Source organism: Narcine bancroftii, chromosome 3 (assembly GCF_036971445.1).
Source record: "Narcine bancroftii isolate sNarBan1 chromosome 3, sNarBan1.hap1, whole genome shotgun sequence".
Lineage (NCBI taxonomy): Eukaryota > Metazoa > Chordata > Chondrichthyes > Torpediniformes > Narcinidae > Narcine > Narcine bancroftii.
This window is the reverse complement of record NC_091471.1, coordinates 283203244-283219303: the sequence shown is the minus strand read 5'-3', so window position 1 is coordinate 283219303 and position 16060 is coordinate 283203244. Positions and strand designations below refer to the sequence as shown.

The window sequence follows — 16060 nt, the reverse complement described above, 5'->3', positions numbered from 1 at the left end:
CAGCGCCCCCGCTGATTGCTGCACTTCAGCCGGCTGTCGGCCAATCCGTGAGAAGAGTAAGGGCTCGACCAATCAGATGCTTCCCTATTGTTCACCCCGCCCCCCCTCCCCGGACCCTGCCCCGAACTGCATCAGACATTTCACCCCAGATGTTCCACCTTGAAAAATGGCCATCCTTTTAAATATATCCACGACGGGTATGCAGTGGACCTCAGTGAAGCCTTTGACAACAAATTAGAACCAAAGGATCCCCGACTGATTGTCAACATCCATTCATGGTCATTCGACAGAAAACAGGATAGCACAATAGGCCATTCAGCACACATTTGTGGGGTACATTATAGACAAGGCCATTTAAATTTGCTGCTTGCACCCGATAGAGAGCCATCCCCATTTCGATCTAGAAGCCTCTTAAAAAGCATCCACTTCCACCGCTCACCCTGGCAGCCCATTCCAGGCACCCACCACTCTATGCAATATATTTGCCCTGGCTATCTCAGTTAATCTTCTTCCCCCTCACCTTTAATGCAAGTCCTCCAATATGTGATGCTTTTGCCCTGGCAAAGATTCTTATACCCTATCAATGCCTCTCCTGATCTTCCCTTAGCCCCTGATGCTCCAGAGAAAAAAAGCCCGTTTGTCCAATCACTCTCCATAACTCATACCTTCAAAAACAGGCAAAATCACATGTAGCCTTTCCGAACCCTCCACATTCTTCCTGTAATGGGTGACTAGAATTGCATGCAGTATTCCAAGGGCTGCCTAACCAAAGTTTGTATAATTGCAACATTACACCCTTATCCCGTACTCAATGAAGTCAAGCATGTCATTTGGCTTCTTTACCACCCTATCTACTTATATTGCCTCTTTCAATTACCTTTGGATCTGGACCCCAAGATCCCTCTGCACATCAATGCTTTTAACTACATAGATCCCCTTTTACATCTGACCTCTCAAAGTGCACCATCTCATACTTGTCCAGATCAAACTCCATCCGTCATGTCACTGCATAGATCTGTAATTGATCTATATCCTTTTGTATTCTTTGATTACACAGTCTTCAACTTCATCAATCTTTGCATCATCTACACACTTACTAACCACCCTCCTACTTTTACATTGAAATTATTCACATATAATCACAAACAACTGGAGTCCCAACATTGATCCCTGCTTACCACTACTGGTCATAGGCCACCAGCCTGAATAACACATTTCCACCTGTCTTCTATGGACCAGCCAATTTCATATCCAAACTTGTCAATTCACCACAAATCCCATGCATCTGCACCTTTTGGATCACCCAGCCATGAGGGGCATTGTCAAACACTTTATGAAAGTCCATGCCCTAATTTCAAAAACCATCTTTGCCTCCTGGAAAAATGACCCACCTCTAATCTGATCCTGACTTTCCAAATTTGCACAAATCTATCCCAAAGTATCCTTTTCACTGGTCTATAATTTCCTTGATTATTCTTTTTTCCACCATTTCTACTACATATGTACATCAGCCACTCTCTGGTCCTCTCACACCTTTCCTGTCACTAGTGACTATGTAAAGATCTTTGTCGTGCTGCCAGAAATTTCTTCACTGGCCTTTATCAATACCCAGGGATATACTTGATACATGAGCATACTCCAGATTAAGTAAGTGATCTCTAATTCCTAAAATGAACCCCCACTGAAAATCTGATCACCTGGTCAGGTTCATTTAACCAATGTCTAGTATGGCACCCTTTCTGGTTGGGCTATCTACCTTCTGCTTCAAGAAAATCCTGAATGCACCCAACAAATTCTGCCCCATCTAAGCGGGCCTATGCATGCATAGAAAAGGTTTAGAGGGATGTTGGCCAACAGGGAAATGAGATCAAGTCTGACAACTCGGTGTGAAGGCCCCATTTGTGCTGACTTTATGATTCTATCAATGGGATTCAGCAGTTGCAAGGAGTCGTCATTCATGTCCTGTATGTCTCTGCTGTATCACACAGGTTGATCTGCCACTTGTTCCATAGGATGTTGCTCCTCAATGGGTGTGTAAGGTAGTCCAGGGTATTGCAGTGACCTATCCAGCCTGATCTAAAGCCTATACTTTCTCACCACACTGCTTTTGGTGAGATCCACTAACTGGTATTTGTTAGAACAATCATCACACTACCAAGAGCTGGGGACTGTTTAACACACCAAAAATTCACTACATTGTACTTATGGCCCCTGAGCCTGTTCTCTAAAGCAACTGGATTGCAATAAGTGATATATCCAATGAAACATTCTATTACTTTTGTACATTCTCCCCAGTGGCATTATTAACCTTTTATGACAATGGAAGCCATCACTGTCAACACTCCAAATTGAACACTAACTACTTTATCTTGCAACTCTATTCCAATGATAAACTGTTGTCTTTAGACATTAACCCGCATCACCACTTTGAGATTTGCTTCCGCGCTGTCACTACCCTTTTTAATCTGGTGCTTTTTAAAAAAATCCACAAATACACTTATCTCACATGCTAATACTTACCCAAAAAGCTCAATCACATCGATGGGATACTCCACAACAAATTAAAGCTGAACAATGTAATGGTTAAATCAGAAAACTACATTTTACATATCCAGTGGGAGTCTGGAATGTTCTTCTCAGAGAGCTAAACTAACCCTAGTGAACCCTAACCCTGGTGAAAGACAACGGAGGGTTCCACAACTGAAACCAATGCCTTCTCACTTGACAATGGCTCAAGGGAATATAATGCAAAAATGGGACAAGATCTAACTAGTGTAAGAACTGATGTTCAGGCCAACTCCTCCCCCTGCATTCCACACCTAGAGTTGTTAAGCTCTCAATCTAGGCAAATCTTGGGTTAACATTTAAGAGATTGTCATAAAGGAGTCGTAGCCATCAGGAAGGACATCCAGAAGAGCACCTCTGCTTCGTAACAAAGTAGAATCACTGTAGAATTTCAGGTCCATCCTCCTGGCTTTTCATTTGACCTGTCAACATTCTATGAGAGGTTAAAGAAACAGATATTTCAAATAAGAACATACATCTTCCACCTCTCCATCCAGCTGGTCTTAGATCCAAAAAAAAATCCTCCTATAGATGGTTTACAATTCAATAAAGCCAGACAATTAAACCCAGTGCCACTCATGACTAACCCCAGTTCCATCCTGATCTACCATCACCCAGCCTCTCCAGGATGAAGAGATTATTCTTCATCTATGCCTTGAAAGGCCAATCCCTTATTTTGAGATTTGCATCATAATATGGTACTGTAGCTGCAAATCATCAAATTGATGTCAGTGCAGAGGATGATTAAAACTGCTGAGATTCCTTCACTCTATCGACAGGGAGCGGCACTTAAGCGGCCTCAGAGAATCATTGCGGACCTTTACCCTTTGACGCCCGCACCATATGGTACAGGAGCATTAAAAACCAGGACTGTCAGGAAACAGCAGGCAGGGAGACTGTTGAGCAATCCTAAAAACCCGTAAATGATTTTTATATACATTTACTTTGGATCGATACGTACATTATATCATTTGTGGGTGGGATGTACTGCATGCCTATGTGTGTGTGCAGAATGGCCCAGAGATATGCTGTATATGTACAACCAGATGACAATAAACTTGAGCTTGTGATCCAGGTTCTAGGCATCTGAGCCAGAGAATGCATTCACCCAGAAAAGTGGCTGAATTCCAAATTGAATGCATGTAGAACTCAATCGCTGGCATCCCTCAGGTAAATGTTTGCAGTATTCCCTCAACCACAAATACATCCTTCCTTAGGGCAAGATAATCATTCAGAGCAGTGGAGAAAGGAAGCTTGAAGAGAATCCCCTACTTGCTTGCAAGGGCAGGACTGGTGATTCAATGCTCGAGGGGAAGAAGAGGGGAGGGGTCGTATTGCAGGTCAAGGAAAATATCACAGCTATGCTCAGTCAGAGCAGTCTACTGAGGCTATTTGGTGGAACGGAGGAATGGGAAAGGGATGATCACATTAATGGGATTGTATTACAGACCACCCAAAAGTCAGAAAGAATTGGAGGTGCAGATCTGCTGCAGGAAACAAAGTTGTGATAGTAGGTAATGACCAAGACTCCCATACTGTAAAGGGGCTGGATGGCTTAGTGTTTGTAAAAAAAGTTCAGGAAAGTTTTCTAAATCAATATACAAGAGGTTTCAACTAGAGTCAACTACTGGAAGATGTACATTATAAGGGGTATGAACAGAGTAAATTCAAGCAGGCTTTTCCATTGAGGTTGGGTGAGACAAGAACTAGAGGTCATGGGTTAAGAGTAAAAAGGTAACTATTTGGGGAATTTCTTCACACAGAGTGGAGAGTGTGGAATGAACTGCCAGATAGAGTGGTGACATTTAAGTAAAATTTGGATATGTACGTGGATTGGAGGGGTATGGTCCAGGTGCAGGTCAATGGGACCAGGTAGAATTCTTCAGCACAGACTAGATGGATTCTTGGACAGCAATGCCACCAACGGGCAGTCAATATTCACATGGTATCTTAGACAGGTGCAGCTAACTCAACCCCACTTTCTTTGCTATCCACACACCTGGCTGTCATAGTCAGCAATGAGTAGGAATCCAAACGGATCACAACTGCCAGGGAGAATGTGCCAGATGTACCCAGAATATACACAGACTGAAGGGCTGTAGAAGCAGATTTCATGATATTCTCCCTCAATATATCTAAAATCAAACGGTACAATGTGGGTGCGGGAAGCATGAGCTGTCGACACAATAGGGTATTCAGCTCGCTGCTTGGGCTTGTTGATATGCCACAACTTGATGTTCCCCACCTCCCACATGCCAATGCATTAGCAGGTTTTGGCCTCTCAGGCTACCAAGTTCCTCATTCCATTGTCATGCTTGATCTAGATGCAGACACAAATTCAATAAAAAAAAAGAGTTGAACACTTTTTCTTTAAGGAAATCCCACTGCTGATGTTTGGATTCTGCCTGCCTGGTGAAGATTTGTAATCACAACCTGGTGGTAGAAGTCCTGGAGTATACAATGTAAGCACAAACCAATGCAGGAACTCACAAAAATCATTTATAAAGTTATTGCATAGTTTTGTAAAAGGCACAGACTCACCAAATTTCTATCTACATAATGATCAAAAATGACCCTGAGTGAGTTTGGTACATTCATCCAGCAACCTTCAGAACATCATAGCGTATAGCCCTCCAAACAACACTTTATATTTTATACAAACATGACTTACACAATCACTGAAATATGCTTCTTATTCTGTCCCATGACTGTTCTACTGGATATATGCAAACCTTGTGCTATTTTGAGTGTTTTCCCTTCAAAGCCAAGTGCTTTTGTTTTTGGTTAAGTACTTCAGGTTGGCTGTCAAGCTAGCTTGCATTTGATTCTCTAAGTGTTATTGCAGTGATACCAGATAGGAGCTAAAAAAAAAAACCACACACACACATCCCTGGAACCTTTTTGTCCTTGTTTAGAGAACAGGCCGAATCAGCTCACTGCATTTTGAAAATCACTCCAACCTAAAGGTGTTGATGCGTTCACCCACCACATAAAAATAATTTTTAAACTATCAAGGGAACTGGAGAAATAAATGCAGCAAAGTAGTTACAGCAGGTTCACATAATAATGACATTCCAACATTGTGGTGTCATGGTTCCCGACGACTGACTACACAAGATTATATAATTATATTATGAGTTTGGTTACATAGAGAATAAAGTTATATTAATCCATGAGTATTATGTTATTGCACAAAATAGTGGAACCATGTGGATGTTAGAAAGTAACAGTTGCTTTGAAGATTCAAGATATACCACTGATACGATTACACGTAGAATTGTTATATATATATATGACGATTGATAATAACATGGCTCTAAGCAGTGATTAGATAGTCGTGGATTTTTTTTAAAAGGAGCAATTTGTTCACAGATCTTGGTGAGATTGCACACTGGAGTTTTTGGGGCAGGGAGGGGCTCACAGAAAATTTACAAAGAGCAACTGTCACTGAACAGTGAAGAGAGGAACCCCCTCCCCCCACAACACTCCGCCAGCTTCATAAATCAGGTTGGGAAATTAAGGAGACAGATGCCAAACATGTTAAAGATGCCCAGATATCCCAGTGGCTATGTCATTGCAAGATCTCTCCCTCAATTTGGCAGCAATAATGAAGTGGTACACCAACTGTAACATGGAACGGAATCCCAGGCTCTTGCACAGGGCAGCCAGTACACTCTTCACTACAGGGAGACCGTGTTCAGGAGCCAATTTCCAAGAGGATTTGTTATATTCATAATGCACACAATAAGGCCTCATCTGCATCTTCAGGACCCTCACAAAGTCGGGTCATCACAAGAGACTCCGTGAAATGAGAGCGCACACTGCCAATCAGTAACATGAAATACTCCAAACCTGCACAATTCATACTTTTTGAAAAACCGTCAATGATCCATAGTGGATCTGGACTGGGAGATTGTCCAGACATTGGATGTCATTCTTACTAATAACTTTTAATTCACTATTTTTTTAGATGTACAAATTTAATATAATTGTTCAGCAAGAGGATGTGGGAAACAGACCGTGGACTTTATATGGAGAACAGGAATGGGGCCCCAATGAGTTTACAAGATGCATGGGAAACCTCACCTGGTACCAACCTTCAAAACTTCTGAACAGTCGGTGAGTGATTGCAGGTTTTACAACATGATAAACAACTGGTAGGCTGAAGATTGTTTATCCACAGGCCTGATCATTGGGACGTAGCTGAAACGGAATAAAGTGCATGACATTCAAAGGAAGAGGGAAATGGCAAGAGATGAATCTTATGTAGCCCATTGTAGCAATGAATGCGAACACCACATGGAGGTGGTGGCTCTCAGGAAGGCAGGATTCCATCCAATGGGAAAGGTATCAGCATCAGGTGCTACTGAACACAAGCTCACCTCGACATCAGAGGAACAAAACAGCATTTATAAAGTGGCTTCGTGAATCTAGGAAACATTTTCAGGCCAGCAAAGTATTTCTTAGGTTGCTGCTAGAAGGTAGAAAATAGAGCAGCCAATTCACACACAAGAAAATGCCTGCGTCAGCAGGATGTTAAGGAACAGGTGACCTGCTTGATGTATTTGAGGGATAAATACACAAAATTTAAACAATTTGTCTGTTCTACAGACTGAACATTAGTTTACTCACTGCTCACCCCTCAGTCTGAGGAAATTACTTATTTTCATTAGTTTGGTTTGAAAAGCCTGAAGCACGAATGACAATCTGCACAATGTCCATGATGTGAGGACAGAACTTTGTGCTTACATTCATCGCTACTAAAAGGGAAGTAGAGCTATCAACACAAGCAGTTCCAGCACAAAGAAATGTGTGCATCTAGATGCAGTTAACCACCATTACCCACACCTGATTAAACCGGTCTCCCAATTATCTCAGTCAATCGTGTGTCCACTTCATTGAATTATCCTCTCAAGGTAGAATGCAGGAAACCTGTTCAAGTATGGCTGAGTCAATCAGAGAAAGGAGGGGAAAGGCGGTGGGTGTGAGGAGAAAGTAAATTCGTCTTCAGCAAAATGAGCATTCTGTATTGAGCACAAGCTCACGCTGGCCACTTAGAGAGCGAAAGGGAAGTGAAACAATATTGACGGAGAATCAGCTGAGGGATTGTGGAGGGTTTGAACCCAGGTGCAAACACTACAGAGTGTACCTTCTGGTCTGCATTATTGGGATGCATTACACAGTACACACATAATGACTGACCAACAAGATGAGTAGCCAAGATCCAGCTCTACTTCTGTTGCCTGTAAACATGGTGTCAGATGTGCTTCTGGAAAAGTGCTGGAACAATGGGAGCAATTCCCAGCCTTGATATCTGGATATCAAATTGGGGGGGGGAGAGGAGGAAGAATTTAAGAACTTGATGGAGAGATAACACAATCCAATATTTAAGTAGGCACTGATTGCACTCTACTTTGCAGCAGTTATTTCAGGCAATTACCAGGACAAGGTACAGGTCAGGCACAGCAAAGTATGAAAATCACTGCATGCTTGGCTGAATATCAGGTGATTTCCCAGTCTCCAACAGTTCAAGCAGGTAGTCACCAAGGCTGACCAGAATTAACAAGAGAATTGTCACACACTGAATGCTACATTACTCGGATACAAGGACTTTCAATCCATTTGACCTGGCTTAGAATTTGAGTTCTGAAGACAAAGAAAAACGTAACAATACTCCACCGACAAGCCAGCTCGGAGTGGGTCCCCAACATGAAAATAACAATCACCACTGCAAATCGTAGTTCTCATCCAAACACACACACACTGCAACCAATTAAAAACTGGGGACACTATGTAAGCTCCAAACTGTGAAGGAGCCTGGATTTACCTTTTGTGCTTTATGAGAAGGTCACCACTTTTCCCAACTTTTGGACCAGTTAATGATGCTTTAAACCAGCCATTCTCAAGCCTTTATTCAGATATTCTCTCCTCTTCCTTCCCCCCCAACCCAAGAACTCTGCTTAAAGTTTATGAACCCCCTTCCCTGTGAAGTAGTCAAGTTTTGGTTTCTTCTGTTCTCCTTTCCTACCGACTACATTTAATGTGCTGTGGCCTCCAGGGGGGACCCAAAGTTCCTAGATTGAGTTTAATGTGCTGTGGCCTCCAGGGGGGACCCAAAGTTCCCAGATTGAGAATGGCTGCTTTAAACCAAGCCTGAAATCAGAATTACCTCAAGACTATTGTCTTATTGCATCAGGAAATGGGTAAGTGAAAGTGCCACTCACATTCCTCTGTTCTAAAGGCCATATTCTTTGTAGAGATAAATTCCCCTCCACAAAGCCCACTCGCAAATTCAACAAATGGATCACATGGAGTGAAGGGGTGCTTTCAACTTCCACTTTCAACAAATGCTTCATGTTCACAGGTGTGTGTGTGAATTGTCACATCTGCAAAATAAACAGGCACATCGGCTCTTCCCAGAATCCCGCAACCTGAATTTGGTGAACATTTAAACTGTGGTCCCAAAGATCGAGTCGTCCTGGTCCAGCTCCTCAGTATCATCTTCACTGACAGAGAAATTTCTGTCATTCATTAACCCATTGGTGCCCGAGTGAAGGGAGTCTGCTTGGTGTTCAGGGAAGCTGGGGTGTGGAAGATGGATGCTCTGAGAGTGTTCAGCTTCAGCCATGTAGGAGAGCAAGTTGTCGAGGAGGGGCCGGCTGCGGGTGATTTTATCCAGGAGTTGACTGCGATGTCTCAGCTGAGCAATGACATCGTCCTTCTCCTTCATCAGCATCTGCAACCTCTGCACTGTCCCCTCACAGTCCTGCAGCTTCTCCTGCACATCCACCATCTCCCTGCAACAAAGCCAATGGGCCTCAGGAACATCTTTACTCTCTCATCCCACCTGTCTCTGTACCCAATCCAGCCTTCCTGAATCCGCTCTACTCCCACACCACCAACTCTGCTCATCGCACATCTCCACCTTACACTTTGCCACGCAAATCTCCAACACACTCAAGACTTTCTCACTCTTCATCTACTCTTTCCACCCCCCCCTCCAACACGGCCAAACTCACCATTTCCTTATATGTCTCCACAATTGCCCTTCTCTCCCTAATCCAACCAGCCAATCTCTGGATTACCACTTCTGTCACTTGCTACTAAGAACAGGGGTAGATTAGAGGAATGCAAATCTAAAGGAGGAAGATTTAAATATTTGAATCACTGGGACTGTACTGGGTAAGGTGGGACCTGCAGAGGCAGGACAGGATGGACTTGAACGGGAAGGGTCTTATTTGGTGGGGGATGGGGCACAGAAGTCGTGCAGCTGGTGGAGAGTTGGAGCCATATATTGAGTGAGTATAAACCAACCAAGCACGGGAGATGGGGACATTGGCAAATAGGTTAAAAAGCATGTGCTGCAAGGAGCCCAATGGGTAACAACAATCAGCACAAGGACATATGATATCCATACAATCACAAAGGACAGGAATGGCAGCTCAGTGCTCTGATAAAGAAGTTTCAGGCATTATAGGCAGCAGGTACAAAAGGATAGAGTATTGCAGCATTGACTAGGAAGAACAAGTAGCAGTCCTCAAGGAGGATGTTTAGCAACACTCTTCAAATGAGGCTAAATCACTAGATCTTAGAAATTTTAAAAAAGGGTGATCACTTTGCTGGTGTTATGTAATAGGCCCCCAAGTAGGAGACAGAACAGATATTACATTTTTTTAAATTTAGAGATACAGGCCCTTCCAGGCCACATGTTGCCCAAATTCACTCATGTGATTAATTAACCTACTAACCCTGTACGTCTTTGCAAATGTACACAAACGGCAGTTAAAAGGGCAGTGACATTTCGGTTGTGGAAGATTTTAACTTCCCCAGATTTGTCTGGGAATGATCAGTACATGTCCTCGGAAGGGGAGGAATTTGTTTCAGGAGTGAAACACGAAAGTCTGTAGACACTGTAATTGTAGTAAAAACACAAATGCTGGAGGAACTCAGCAGGGTCTTGGCAGCATCCATAGGAGGTCAAGGTATATAACTGACGTTTTGGGCCTGAGCCCTTCCTCAAGGTTCGAAAGTGCAGGTTCAGGAACAGTGATCATAATTCTACAAGTTTGAAGATCATTATGGAGAGGGATAAGGATGGTCTACAAGTTAGAATCCCAATTAGAATGGGGGGGGGGGGAGGGGTGCAGAGATTTCAATATGAGGCAGGAAGTAGCCGAGCAAGGTTGGGAGAAGATGCTTATAAACAAAACATCATCAATAGTGGGGTAATAGTGAGAGTTCATGGCCAGTGAATGTCCTTGGGGGTGAAAGGTCAGGAATGGCACAATCTGGAAATCTTGCACAGCAAGCGATGCTGAGGAGTTAGACAACCAAAGGGAAGCCTATGATAGGTATTAGAACAGAAAATAGCAGAGTCCCATGAGTACTCAAGAAACCAGGAGGGGTCATTAAATATCACTGAGACAAGATTAGGAATGAATACCAAGGAATTCTACAGAGGAAGACAGTAACCAGGATGGTTAATGTCTATGGATGGTGCTGAAAGAATCCTCAATGAAACCCTGTCTAGGTTAACCAAGGACAGGAATGATATACTGGAACATTGGATATCATGCGGCACAAGGTGGATGAATGGCCAGGACCCAATGAGATGTATCCCAGGCTGTTGTCAGAGGCAAGGGGAGAGATTGCAGGGTCCCTGATGGAAGTTTTTAGATCTTTGTGAACTACCAAGTGAGTGGAGGTTATCATTTTATTTGAGAATTGTAGCAGGAATTAGTCAGATAACCACCCTCCTCCTCCTCCTCCTCCTCCATCCAACTGCACTACCCCTCACTCTTCCACATCACTCTCCATACTTGGCCATCCTACCCCACTCCCTATCCTCCCCACCTCTCCCTTCATTCTCACCCACTCCTCCTGCTCTCGAGCAATCCTTCTCACTCCCCCCCTCCCATTCCATCACCATCTCTCACCCCCTACCTACCTTTCCTGACCCACTGCTCTCCCCTCCTCCCTCTTCTTGCTCCTCCTTCACTCCCAGAGTTCCTACTCCACCCCATCCCTTTTTCCTCATGATCTCTCTCCTTCCCCACTCCCTCTACCCCCTCATCACCCTATCCCCTCCTCTCCACCCCACTTCTTCCTCCCCTTCCTCACATCTCCTCCTCTCCCACTCCCAGCTCCATACCTCCTAGCATCCTTTACCCCTCCTCCTCCCTTCCTCCACTCTCCTTTACCCTTCCCCACCCCACTCTCCCCTCCCCCTCTCATTCCCTTCTCCCCTTCCCCTCCCCCTACCCTCCCCTCCCCCTCCTCCCCCTCCCCTCCCCCTCCTCCCCCTCCCCCCTCCCCTCCCCTCCTCCCCCTCCCCCCTCCCCTCCCCTCCTCCTCCTCCCCCTCCCCCTCCTCCCCCTCCCCCCCTCCCCCTCCCCCTCCCCTCCTCTCCTCCCCTCCCCTCCCCTCCTCCCCTCCCCTCCCCTCCTCCCCTCCCCTCCACCCCCTCACCGGTCTTTGCGCAGGGCCAGCTCCCTGACTGCGGCCTGCAGCTCCCGGTCTTTGCCCATCAGGCGCTCGGCCTGCTCCCGCACCGTGCTCTCGGCCGCCTCCAGCCGCCTCTCGAGCTCGGTGAGCCGCCGGTGCACGGCAGCCAGGTGCGCGTTTGCTTCTTTGATTTGCACCGAACTCAGCATCGACATCGTCACCCTGACCCCGCCGGTAGCCCGGAGCGGGGTCAGCGCGCATGCGCCGGGTATCCGCTCCTCACACGGGGGCGTGGGGGGGGGAAGGGGGGGGGGAGGCGTGGGGGGGGGGAAGGGGGGGGGGAGGCGTGGGGGGGGGGAAGGGGGGGGGGGAAGGGGGGGGGGAGGCGTGGGGGAGGAGGGGGGGGGGAGGAGGGGGGGGGGAGGAGGGGGGGGGGAGGAGGGGGGGGGGAGGAGGGGGGGGGGAGGAGGGGGGGGGGAGGAGGGGGGGGGAGGAGGGGGGGGGGAGGAGGGGGGGGGGAGGAGGGGGGGGGGAGGAGGGGGGGGGAGGAGGGGGGGGGGAGGAGGGGGGGGGGAGGAGGGGGGGGGAGGAGGGGAGAAGGGGGGGGGGAGGGGGGGAGCCGTTGGTCAGTGGGGGGGGCGCCGTTGGTCAGTGGGGGGGGCGCCGGGGAGCCGTTGGTCAGTGGGGGGGGCAACTGAGGGGAGGGAGCCGTTGGTCAGTGGGGGGGGGCAACTGAGGGGAGGGAGCCGTTGGTCAGTGGGGGGGGGGAAACTGAGGGGAGAGAGACCTGGGGAGTGGAGAGATGAAGGGGGGAAGAGGCATTGGTGGAGGGGGAAGAGGCATTGGTGGAGGGGGAAGAGGCATTGGTGGAGGGGGGAAAGAGGCATTGGTGGGGGGAAGGGGCATTGGTGGGGGGCAAGGGGGGAAGAGGCATTGGTGGGGGGCAAGGGGGGAAGAGGCATTGGTGAGGGGCGGGGGGAAGAGGCATTGGTGGGGGGTGGGGGGAAGAGACATTGGTGGGGGGGCAAGGGGGTAAGAGGCATTGGTGGGGGCAAGGAGGGAAGAGGCATTGGTGGGGGCAAGGAGGGAAGAGGCATTGGTGGGGGCAAGGGGGGAAGAGGCATTGGTTGGGGCAAGGGGGAAGAGGCATTGGTGGGGGGGCAAGGGGGAAGAAGCATTGGTTGGGGGCAAGGGGGAAGAGGCATTGATGGGGGGAGCAAGGGGGAAGAAGCATTGGTGGAGGGGGAGTTAGAAGCCAGGTAGTAACTGGGGGTGAGTGAGGGGGGAGTGAGAGAGACCAGGTTGGGGGGGGGGGTCAGTGAAAGAGACCAGATAAGAGATGGGGGGCAGTGAGAGATGGGGGGGGGTGGGGTGAGAGAGACCAGATGGGGATGGGAGACCAGATCAAGTGGGGGGGGGGGAGGAGATACTAGGTTGCCATGAATACATCTGGATACATCCAGATGTATCGTGAAGCCATTGATAAACTAAGAGATCCACAACCTGTTGAAGATCAGATTTGAAGATACTGAAAGACCAGGTTCAGCCTCTGAATCAGAATTTACCGTCCTGAACATGCCACGAAATTTGTTGTTTTGCAGCAGCGTTACAAGTTCAGATTCAGATACATACCACTACATATAACCCTGAGATTCCTTTTTCCTGTGGGCACTGCAGAATTACCACTAATTGGTAGTGCAAAAATAAACTGCACACAGTGTAAACATGTAAATAAATAAAAGCCTTCTTCATGATTGTATTGACATGGAGGCTCCAGGACAGATCCTCAGAGATGTTGACACCCAAAACCCAAGTTTTTTTTACCCTATCCACTACTGAGCCCTCAATGAGGACTGGTTCATTTTCTCCTGACTCCCCCTCCTGAAGTTCACAATTAGATCCTTAGTTTTGCTAACATTGAATGCAAGATTGTTGTGGTAACACCATTCAACGAGCTGATCTATCTCCCTCCTGTACGCTTCCTCATTGCTGTTTGTGATTCTGCCAACATCTGTGGTGTCGTCGGCAAACTTGTAGAAGGCATTTGAATTGTGCCTGGCCACACAGTCATGGGTGTAGAGTGAGTAGAGCAGTGGGCTAAGCATGCATCCTTGAGGTGTGCCCTGTATTGATTGTCTAAGGAGGAGACCTTGATTCCGATTTGTACTGACTGTGGTCTTCTTTTGAGGAAGTCAAGGATCCAGTTCCAGGGGAGGGTGTAGAGGCCCAAGGTTTGGAGCTTGTTGATGGTATGATAACAGTCAAAGCTGAGGTGTGGATGTACATGCTGCTGTTGCCTTGTTGATCCAGAGCTGAGTGGAAAGCCAATGAGGCAGGAGAATTGCAATGGGGGCAGATCTTTACATAGGTGCGAGTTGATTCTGGGTATGACCAACCTTTCAAAGCATTTCATCAAAATAGATATGAGTACTCGGGGGCAGTATCATTGAGACAGCTCACACAGCTCTTTTGGGCACCAGGATGATTGATGCCCTTTTGAAGCAGTTGGGAATCTCCATCTGCAGCAATGGGAGATTGAAAATAACCATGAACACTCCACCTACTTGGTTAGCACTGATGTTTAGTACCCTGCCAGGCATGGCGACAAGGCCTGACACATTGCGAGGGTTTCCCCTTTTAAGGAATGTTTGACATTGGCCTCAGTGACAGATATCACAGGGTCGCCAGCTTCTGCAGGGATTTTCATTAATACCGTTGAGTTCTCCTTCTCAAAACGAGCATAAAATGTGTTCAGCTCATCAGGCCATTTAAGATGTACAGCCTCGACTTGTAGGCTGTAATGGCCTGAAATCCCTGCCATAATAACTATCTCTAGCTTCCCTCAGAATTGCCTCTTTCCTGCTGAGATGGTCTTCTGCAGCTCATACCTGGACTTTCTGTAGAGGTCTGGATCACCGGCCTTTAACGCCATTGATATCGCCCTCAGCAGGTTACGAATCTTTTGATTCATTCACAGCTTCTGGTTGGAGAACCTCCAGTATGTGTGCGTGGGCACACACTCATCCACACAGGTCTTGATGAAGTCGATGACACCTGTGGCACATTCAATCAAGTTTGAGGATGAGTCCTTGAATGTTGTCCAGTCCACCAAAGCTCCATCACTTCCTTCTACCATACTTTTAACATCTTTATCACTAGTGCTGTAGTCCTCAGTCTCTGCTTGGACACCGGGAATAGAGGTACAACCAGGTGATCAGACTTGATGAAGGGCAGTCGTGGGATGGCTCAGTAGGCATTCTTCATGGTGGTGTAGCAGTGGTCAAGAACGTTAGCTCCTCTGATGATGTGCTGGTGGTAGTTCGTTAATGACGTCTTCAGGTTGGCCTGGTTGAAGTTCCTCTACTATGATTGGGAAAGGCATTGGGGTGTGCTGTCCCATACCCTGCTGATAACAGTGTTCAGCCCCTCCAGAGCTCGCCTGATGTTCACCTGGGGCAGAATGTACACTGTGACAAGAATGATGGTGGTGAACACCATTGGCAGATAGAATGGGTGACACTTGATCGCCAGATGCTCCAGGTTGGGGAGTAGGATTGGGACATAGCCATCATGTTTGTGCACCGTGATGAATTGATGATAAAGAAAACATGCATGTCCTCTGGCTTTTCCTGACATCAGTGTCCAGTCCGCACGGTGGAGGGTGAAGCCCTCGGGCCATAGCGCTGTTCAGTCATGTCTCAGTGAAACACATAGCACAGAAATCCCTGATACTGCTGTAATCTGGCTCTGTGTTCATCCAGTTTGCTTTCCAAGGATTGCACATTGGCCAAGAGGATGGTAGGGAGTGGAGACTTCAGGGCCCGGTGTCTCAGTTTGACTTGTAGCACCCTCCCACCCTCCCTCCCGTATCCATGTGGTCAGGTCTTCTTTAACATGCCAGTGAGTTGGCAGTGCATAACTCTCACGGCCTGTGTGTCCGCTTTTTGCATCACCTGTGGTCTTTGATTGGCCCACAAGTCAGCGGCTCGTACACCTGCTGTTTGAATCTCCCGCAGTCCATCAGAGTTTGCCATTCCCGACAAATGCAAGA

General features: G+C 47.1%; 1 protein-coding gene across 1 annotated transcript; it reads right to left on the bottom strand.

Moving 5' to 3' along the window:
• Positions 1 to 5051: 5051 nt before the first annotated feature.
• LOC138758867 (vimentin-type intermediate filament-associated coiled-coil protein-like) lies at positions 5052 to 12282 on the bottom strand. The gene is made up of 2 exons (XM_069928371.1): positions 12034 to 12282; positions 5052 to 9362 (listed from the first exon to the last, which is right to left on the bottom strand). The coding sequence occupies exons 1-2, from the start codon at positions 12222 to 12224 to the stop codon at positions 9014 to 9016; spliced, it is 540 nt and encodes a 179-aa protein (XP_069784472.1). The 5' UTR covers positions 12225 to 12282; the 3' UTR covers positions 5052 to 9013.
• Between the last annotated feature and the right edge of the window lie 3778 nt (positions 12283 to 16060).